A 9,181-nucleotide genomic window follows, 5' to 3' on the forward strand; every position below is an offset into this window, starting at 1 on the left:
CCCCGCCCACCCACCACCCACCACCCACCACCCCGCCCACCCACCACCCACCACCCACCACCCACCCACCCACCACCCACCACCCCGCCCACCCACCACCCACCGCCCACCCACCACCCCGCCCACCCACCACCCCGCCCACCCACCACCCACCACCCACCACCCACCCACCACCCACCACCCACCCACCACACCGCTGCTGCTCACTGTTCGAGCATTGCCTCATTCGACCCTCACTGGAGTCTGAGGAGCAGGTGTTCTTTAGCCCCATTCTAGTGAGAACCAGGAATCTACTGAGAGCTGTGTGATGCATCTGTCTGCCAAAAATATACACGCAACCTAAAAGTTGAGAGTTATGTTTTATTCATCAGATATTCTTAGGACTCAAGCCCGGGAGGCAGCATCTCAAGTAACCCCGAGACAGCTGCACGGAGGAGGTGAGGGGAGGAGCCAGGTTATATAGAAGCTTTGCAACAAAAGGCAGATAGTCTGAACATCAAATGTTTTTGTTAATTAAAGAAAACCAGATATCCCAAGTTTAGGAATTTAGTGCTTTTCTATGTATGGGAAGATGGAAGAGTCTGGGCTTGCTGAAATCATTCCTTTGATGCACGCCTCAGCTGTCTGGGGTCAGGATTCTGTGTTTTTACGTCCCAAGTTCCCTCCAGGTTCACCATCAGTGGGAGCTTCAGTCTGATGGCTGCTAGATGGCAGGTGCTCTTTCCTTCCTGGGTTCCCTCGGGGCTCACCAGCTCAGCATCCATGGTGGCCGTCATTGCTCGTGACAGTGACATCCTTTGTTCACTGATACGGCAGGAAATATTCCATCTCTCACATCCCAGAATTTCTTTGATGACTGACAAGGCTTCTGTATTCTTGAGTCTTCGGGGAGCTCCAAAATGAGGACTGGGGCTTCCCAGGTGGTACGGTGGTCAAAGAATCTACCTGCAAGGCAAGAGACTTGGGTTCGATCCCTGGGTGGGGAAGATCTCCTGGAGAAGGGCATGGAAACCCACTCCAGAATTCTTGCCTGGAGAATCCCGTGGGCAGAGGCGCCTGGTGGGCTACAGTCCATGGGGTCACAAAGAGTCGGACACAACTGGGCAGGTGCACACACGTGCACACACACACACACACGATGATGACTCTGTGGGCACGTGAGCAGCTCACCACGTGGAACCCCACATTCCTTAAGGGGCACTTGCGCCATGGAGTCCACACAGCCAGCTCCAGCTCTGCTCTCTGGACGAGGTGAAGGTGGGTCCACACGGGGCTACACTGAGGGGTCCTCAGGGCCGCAGGAGGGGAGTGAAACCTCACTCCCCGTGAAGCAATCCTGGCGCGGCTCAGCAGAGGACTCCAAAGAGCTCCACGGGCATTCCTCCGGGTGGACCTGGAGGACACAGAGTGAGGGGCGAGCACCTGGGGCAGGGGCCGGGGCAGGGGGAGAGACTCACGTGCATGTCCCTCTGTCTGTCCTCCTCCGGCGGGAGGTCCACCGAGACATCGTCTACAAGGAAAGGGGAGAGGACAGGCTTCCAGGAAGGGCCTTCTGGTCACCCGGTGCTGCCATCTGTATTTCAGAGCCGTGACAGGGCGGAGTGAGTGGACCAAGTAGGTCACTCAGTAGTCAGTCCCCCAGGGGACTGTAGGCAGAAACGATATGGGAGACCCTTGTCAGTGGATGGCTCAAGAAAGCAGGTTTGCTTAACCACGAAACCAAGCAGCCTTGCCTAGCAACAAAACCATGCAACAGAAGCAGGAGACCTGCCCCAAACAATAAAACAGTGGCGGTGTGAGCCCCACATCCTGCCCAGGGAGCCCCGGGATTTAATGACCCCTAGGACATGCTCTCTGCACACATTTGAAAAAAAAAAATCATTTGTGGACCTTGCTTGACCATGTAGGGACGCCCGGGGGAGGGACCGGGGGAACGTGCTCAACCTGAAGGAGGAGCTGATGATGGAACTGTGACGTCCACTCAAAAAAGTCAAAGAAGGTCTCCCCCTCCCCACTTTTCCTTTGACTATAAAGCTGTAGCCCAGTAAATTCTCGGAGGTGGCACCTCCTTGTCTGCCCGCTTGTAAGCCTCACAAGCATGCTTTCCTAGTAAATGGCTTCTTATCTACCGCTTCGCTCTCACTGACTTCTTCTCTGCACTGAGGCATGAAGGACTGTGGTATAGAGCTCTCCCGAGGCCCCAAAAACGACACCAGCTGCTTTCAGACGGACGACTGGAAGCAGGGACGGGCAGTGACGCCACACGTTGTAAGGCTTCTTCCAGGACACCTCTGCCTGCCCGGGAAGGCATCTTCCCCCAGCCCGGCTCCCCTGCCTTCTCACGCCTCTTACGCGGAATTTCTTCTGAGAAGTCCATGCCAGGGTTGAAGCTGAGGGAAGGGAGATGGACGCATTAAGCTGGGTCTGAGGACTGAGACAGGAACAGCATTTTCTACTGGGAAGAGTCCAGATTTTCCTACCTGTTAAAATCCGGTTGGCCGTTGGTCTCATGATCAGTGGAACCTACAGAGAGGCGGTGCTGAGAGCCCTTCCTGGGAGGGGACCCCTACCAGCCCTTCCTGGGAGGCCCCTCCCCAAGCTCCCCACCCAGGTGGCCCCTTCCCCTTCCAGGGCTTACTGTGTTGGCCTCCACAGCAGCACAGGCAGAGGAAAAAGAGGAGGACAAAGACGAGAGGGAGGACCCCGATGGCTGAAGACGCAGACACGACGGGAAGGGATCTTTCTTCAAGAGGGTTTTGGTAGCCTTCAGGTAGGTCTAGGAGTTGGAGAACAGCACAGATCTGTGGTTGGTCTCCGGCGGGACCAAGTCACCCTTTCAGTACACATGTACTGTATTTACTGTATATGTGTTGTGCGTCTTCCATATACGAGCAAGTTAGTGGATGTTTTGGAAACTGTGGTGAACCTATGCAATAACAGAATCTAGACACATGAGCCAATACACAGAAGTTGCTACTCTCCTGCGTACTGAGATAAATTACACAACAAAACTATCTACTGCATTTTGCAATAGTCATGTATGGATGAGAGCGTTGGACTGTAAAGAAGGCTGAGCATCAAAGAATTGATGCTTTTGAACTGTGGTGTTGGAGAAGACTCTTGAGAGTCCCTTGGACTGCAAGGAGATCCAACCAGTCCATCCTAAAGGAGATCTGTCCTGAGTGTTCACTGGAAGGACTGATGCTGAAGCTGAAACTCCAATACTTTGGCCACCTGATGTGAAGAGCTGGCTTATTGGAAAAGACCCTGATGCTGGGAAAGATTGAGGGCAGGTGGAGACGACAGAGGGACGACAGAGGACGAGATGGTTGAACGGCTTCACCAACTTGATGGACATGAGTTTGAGCAAACTCCAGGAGATAGTGAAGGACAAGGAGGCCTGGCGTGCTGCTGTCCATGGGGTCGCAGAGTCAGACTCGACTGAGCGACTGAAAAACAACCCTGGGCTTCCCTGGTGGCTCAGTGGTTAAGAATCCATCTGCCAATGCAGGAGACGTGGATTCCATTCATGGTCCAGGAAGATCCCACATGCCTGGGAATGGCTAAACCCGCACACCACTGCAACTGAGGCTGCGAGCTGCAACTGCTGAGCTCTCACACCGCAACTACGGGAGAGCCCGTGCCCCATGCCGGAGAAGCCCTCACGCAGCAACAGCGACCCAGCGCTGCCAAAGTCATTAATTTTTTAAAAGATAAAATTTTGCACATTTGTGCAAAAGGAGGGAGTTCACAGGGCCTGGACTCCATCTTAGGCCTGTTCGTGCTGATCATGCTCGGCCACCTCTCCAATGGACTCTAAACTCTGTGCTTCGTGCCTGTGGAAACGACAGTAGAAGGATAAGACCCCCTCCGGACAGGGGAATCTTGAAGATCATTTCCAGGTTACTCATCGCCTAAGAGAAAACATACACTAATCACCCCTATGCCCGGACAGGCCATACATTTCTCTGTTCCTATCAGAGTGTAACCTCGGGCTTATTGATTATTGGCCAATTGTTTAACTGTTTGAACACATAACACATGAATGATGGAATTACTGTGATTGTATTTACCCTTCTTTTGTTTATGTAAATCTCAAGGAATTTGGGGTGGTGAGTTCAGACATGTACACATGGGGTATAAAAGATTTTCACAAATGCTGGTCGGGGTCCTTGGCTAAGAGAAGACTCTGCCTTGGGCCCGCCGGTGTAATAAACTGCACTCCACTACCTGCATTGTCCTTCTGAGAGAGTTTGTTTCCCAGAACGCGTGGCTACAACACATGGACTATATAGTCCATGGAATTCTCTAGGCCAGAATCCTGGAGTGGGTAGTCACTCCCTTCTCCAGGGGATCTTCCCATCTTCCCAATCCAGGGATTGAACTCAGGTCTCCTGCATTGCAGGCCAATTCTCTACCATCTGAGCCACCAGAGACACCTGAAATTGCTATAATATTGTACTTCAACTATATTTCAATTAACTTACTACAAACCTACGCCAAACACTTAGTACAATGTTGAGGTCACAACCAGGGCTCAATATATCTGGAATATGAAAAAACTAACTTACTTCTTCATAGATTCATAAGATTAAAACTAGATCATATGTACAAATGTTGAGAATAGGACTTGGTAGATGGGAAAACCTCAACACATGTTACCTAGCAACTGTTAACATTAAACAACACTGCCTACTTTGAGCAAAAGCTTGTTGTCTGAGCTTGACAGGCTCGTATCTTAACTGATGCAACACTCTGTTATTATTGTTTCTTTTTTGGCTGTGCTGCACCGCTTATAGGATGTCAGTTCCTGAACCAGAGATTGAAGCCTGGCCATGGCAATGGCACCTAACCACTGGACCTCCAGAGATCTCCTGTAATTTCACTTTAGAAAGAAGGAACCTGGGTCCCAGATGAGGAAACTGCTTGCAAAAGGTCACAGAACCAGCAAATCTTGATGTCTTCATTTTACTTCAAGTCTGTCTCCTGAGCAACAGTGCCTTCCTTGTGAGCAGAACTTCCATAGTTGAGAGATCTGGAAGCAATTACTGTTATTGTTCTTTAGTCACTAAGTCGTGTCTGACTCTTTGCGACCCCATGGACTGTAGCCCACCAGGCTCCTCTGTCCATGGAATTCTCAGGCAAGCATACCAAAGTGGGTTGCCTTTTCCTTCTCCAGGGGATCTTCCCGACCCAGGGATCGAACCACATCTCCCGCATTGCAGGCAGATTGTTTACCACTATGCCACCTGGAAAGCCCCTGGAGGCAGATGGGGTGACAGCAAATGGAGAGGACACACAGCACCCCCAACAAGTGACACTCCCGAACCCACAGGGGGACCTGGGGCCTGTATGGATGTCCCCAGTTCTCTGTGTCTGCGTTGTGAATGTCGACCACAGCTGTGTTCACTTTCTGCATTAAATCAAAACCTGAGCACTTCCTTGTTGACTCATCTGTGCCAACGGGAATAGCTGGAGATCAGGAAGCTTTCTAGAGAGGGGAAGAGGTTTTCCACCGAAGATTGGCAAAATGCTGAAGAATAACAATACAAAAAATAAATTAAGGTCTTCCCTGGTGGCTCAGTAATGATGTATGGATGTGAGAGTTGGACCATAAAGAAAGCTGAACATCAAAGAATTGGTTCTTTTGAACTGTGGTGTTGGAGAAGACTCTTGCGAGTCCCTTGGACAGCAAGGAGATCCAACCAGTCCATCCTAAAGGAAATCAGTCCTGAATATTCATTGAAAGGACTGATGCTGAAGCTGAAACTCCAATACTTTGGCCACCTGATGTGAAGAACTGAGTCATTGGAAAAGACCCCGATGCTGGGAAAGATTGAAAGCGGGAGGAGAAGGGGACAACAGAGGATGAGATGGTTGGATGGCATCACTGAGTCAATAGACATGGGTTTGAATAGGCTCCAGGAGACAGTGAAGGACAGGGAAGCCTGGCGTGCGGCAGTCCATGGGGTCACAAAGAGTCGGACACGACCAAGCGACTGAACAGCAACTGGTGGCTCAGTGGTAAAGAGTCTGCCTGCCAATGCAGTAGACATCGGTTCCATCCCTGCTCTAGAAAGATCCCACATGCCCAGGAGCAGCTAAGCCCCAGCGCCACAAATAGAGTCCGCGTTCTAGAGCCCAGGAGCTGCAACCCCTGAAGCCAGGCAGCCAAGAGCCTGTGCTCCCGGAACAAGAGAGGCCACTGCGGTGAGACGCCGCCGAGCATCCCAGCTAGAGTAGCCCCTGCTCACTGCAGCTAGAGAAAGGCCACGCCCAGCTACGAAGACCCAGTGCGGCCAAAAAATAAATAATAAAAATAAATTATTCAAATTAATTAAGCGAAGCGTGTGGAGGAGGGGATGGTGCAGGTGAGAGGCTGAGGTTCCGTCAAGGCTGCTCAAGTTCATCCCCGCCCCCGCAGCCCAACTCTAGGAGTTCTCTAGGAGAAAAAGAGGCGCCACTCACCAGTCTGTGCCCAAATCCCTTGGTCCCGGCAAAACACTGAAACGCAGGAACACTTGGTGAGAGAAGTCGATAACACAGTGGGTTCCCAACGCCTCGAGCTCAGGGCGTGACATCCACACCGAACCGGAGAAACGCGGCCCGCGGGTGACTCCTCTGTCCCCGGGACCCCTCAGAGGGGCGTCCCAGCAGAGGAACCCGCTTACGAACCGCTCCTCTGCGCCTTCTTCCCTCCGCAGCCTCCCGCACGACCGCCCGCGGCCCGCTCACCGAGCCCGAGCAGAAGAGGGACGCTCGGGGACATGGCGGTGCCTCGGCGCCACCGCCCGCAGCGCGCAGCCCGCCCAGGGCGCACGGAGCCGCCCGGGCCGGGAGACCCTCCTGCCGCGGAGTGACAACATCGCCTGCCCGGCAGAAAGGGAAACGTTGCTTGTGCAAGACGAAGACGGCGCCCGGGCTGGGCGTGAGTTACCCTGCGGGTTTCCTGCCGTGATCTTCCGGCCGCGAAGATGTGGCACATCGGCTCTCCACAATGACCTGCTTATCTGCTGCAGGGCTTCCCCGATGGTTCCGCGGGGAAAGAACCCGCCTGCCACGCAGGAGACACAGGAGACGCAGGTTCGATTCCCGGGTGGGGAAGATCCCCTGGAGGAGGGCATGGCGACCTGCTCCAGTATGCTTGTCTGGAGAATCCCATGGACAGAGGAGCCTGGTGGGCTGCAGACCATGGGGTCACCAAGAGTTGGACACGACTAACTACATACACACATCTAAGGAGAAATTTTACTCCTCCCCCTGAAAAAGGAGGTGCCACGCAACTAGCAAAGACTGACTCTGATATATGAAACTATGAGGGATGGTGTTGCCGACCTGTCAGACCCGAGAATCTGATGGAGAGCAGTGTGGGTCGGTCCAGAGAAGAGGCCTGGAAGACCAATTCCTCTGTACCATACGGACTCGGCAGTAACGGTGGGTGTGAAAAGATGCAGCCAAGTCCGAGAGAAAGAAAGAAAGGGAAAAAACGTTTTAGAGAAAAACATCTGAAACGAATACAATGTGATATGTCAATTTATACCTCAATAAAAAATGAATACCCCAAACACCCCAAAACAAGTCCTAACCTTTAAGTATGTCACATTCAAACTGAAAGAAAATCAAGGAAACAGATAATGAGGTTGAAACTTCATAAGTGAAAAAAAGGGAAAAAGGAAGCAGCGATGTTCACTCCATCCGTACGGTTTTGATCATCAGTTCTCTCCCACAGAGACATACGTGACACTGAGTACGACTGTTATGGAGTCTCCCGTGGGACTTGGCACCTGGGAGTCACTTGGTACATTAATCAGTCACTTGATACACTGATTGCCCATAGATAAAGATGTCCCCAACTCAAAACAAAAGAATCCTTATGTAAGTGGACCCACGCCATTCAAACCCATGTTGTTCAAGGGACAATCAATATATAATTGCATACAAATATATGTAATTATATATATGTGTGTGCCTGCTCAGTCGTGTCCAACTCCTTGCGACCCCATGGACTGTAGCCCGCCAGGCTCCTCTGTCCATGGGATTCTCCAGACAAGGATACTGGAGTGGGTTGCATGCCCTCCTCCAGAGGATCTTCCCGATCCCGGGATCGAACCCATGTTTCCTGCATTAGCAAGTGGGTTCTTTACTGCTGAGCCACTGGGAAAGTCCATATAAATATATCTAACTGTATATAAAATTATATATGATTACATATAAATATATAATTATATACATAATTTATTAATTGCACATAAATATATAAAAGTGTATGTAGGTGCTTGTGTATTTTTACATGTATATTATTGTGCATATAAGCACATATATATTATATATATTTATACATATACATAACTATGTACATTCAGAAGTATATACATTATATATTCCAGCCCCTGTGGGACCTTTGTTTTTAACCTGGGGTGTAGCTGCTTTCCAGTGTTGCGGGCAGCACGGTGACTCGGCCACACGTGCACACATATGCCCTCTTCCTTGAACTCCCTCCTGTTCCGGTCGCACTGAGCCCTGAGTAGAGGTCCCTGTGCTGTGCAGTCGGCTCTCATTAGGTTAGTTATTGACTTTATGCGTAATAGTGTGCATATGTCAATCCCAACCCCCCAATCCATCCTCCCCCTCAAAAAAAACAGATGTCTTTAGAAGCCTGCAGTGAGGCTGGGCAAGTCCCCGTGAGCACGTTCTGTCTCTGTCCCCAGGTGCTGCCCCTGGGACCACAGTGCAGAGACTGCCATCGGCTTGGCTGGAGCTGCCATCTTTCTGGTGATCCCGGGGGTCTTCACGGTTAATGCCCGGTTCAGCAGAGAAGGTTTCAAGCGCCTTGGCCTCAGCCGGCCAGGGAGGAGCCCTCATACCTATGAGCAACACCCCAAGATTGGCAAGGAGGGTCATGAGCCCCCCGGCTCAGCCCACGGCTCCTCCCCCGATGTCAGCTCCCTGTTTCTCTGCTCTTTCTGCCGCTGGGGGTCCCAGGGTCTTCCGAACCTATCATCCTCGGTTTTGGCGGCACAAGACGCGTTTTCTCCTCCCTCCATCTCATCCGCCTCTGCTTTCTCCTCTTCTCAGCTTCATCTCATCAGATCCACTGGATCTTGGCCGTCAACCTACACACCTCCTCTTGTGACTCCCTCCACCCCCCGAGAACTCATGTCCTCCTAATGTGTCACCTCTA

General features: G+C 51.6%; 1 protein-coding gene across 2 annotated transcripts; it reads right to left on the bottom strand.

The window, feature by feature from the left end:
- Positions 1 to 346: 346 nt before the first annotated feature.
- On the bottom strand, positions 347 to 6,853 carry LOC145512034 (uncharacterized). 2 transcript variants are annotated; one of them, XM_081505466.1, is made up of 8 exons: positions 6,736 to 6,853; positions 6,469 to 6,504; positions 2,639 to 2,776; positions 2,481 to 2,523; positions 2,353 to 2,390; positions 1,458 to 1,510; positions 1,128 to 1,393; positions 347 to 941 (listed from the first exon to the last, which is right to left on the bottom strand). In XM_081505466.1, exons 1-7 carry the CDS (start codon positions 6,767 to 6,769, stop codon positions 1,274 to 1,276), a joined length of 462 nt encoding a protein of 153 aa, XP_081361592.1. In that variant the 5' UTR covers positions 6,770 to 6,853; the 3' UTR covers positions 347 to 941; positions 1,128 to 1,273. The 2 variants fall into 2 exon arrangements, with proteins under 2 accessions (XP_081361592.1, XP_081361591.1); XM_081505465.1 differs by having other exon boundaries at positions 1,124 to 1,393.
- Between the last annotated feature and the right edge of the window lie 2,328 nt (positions 6,854 to 9,181).

Source organism: Giraffa tippelskirchi, chromosome 7 (assembly GCF_054371585.1).
Source record: "Giraffa tippelskirchi isolate mGirTip1 chromosome 7, T2T-mGirTip1v1.2.pri, whole genome shotgun sequence".
In the NCBI taxonomy this organism is placed as follows: domain Eukaryota; kingdom Metazoa; phylum Chordata; class Mammalia; order Artiodactyla; family Giraffidae; genus Giraffa; species Giraffa tippelskirchi.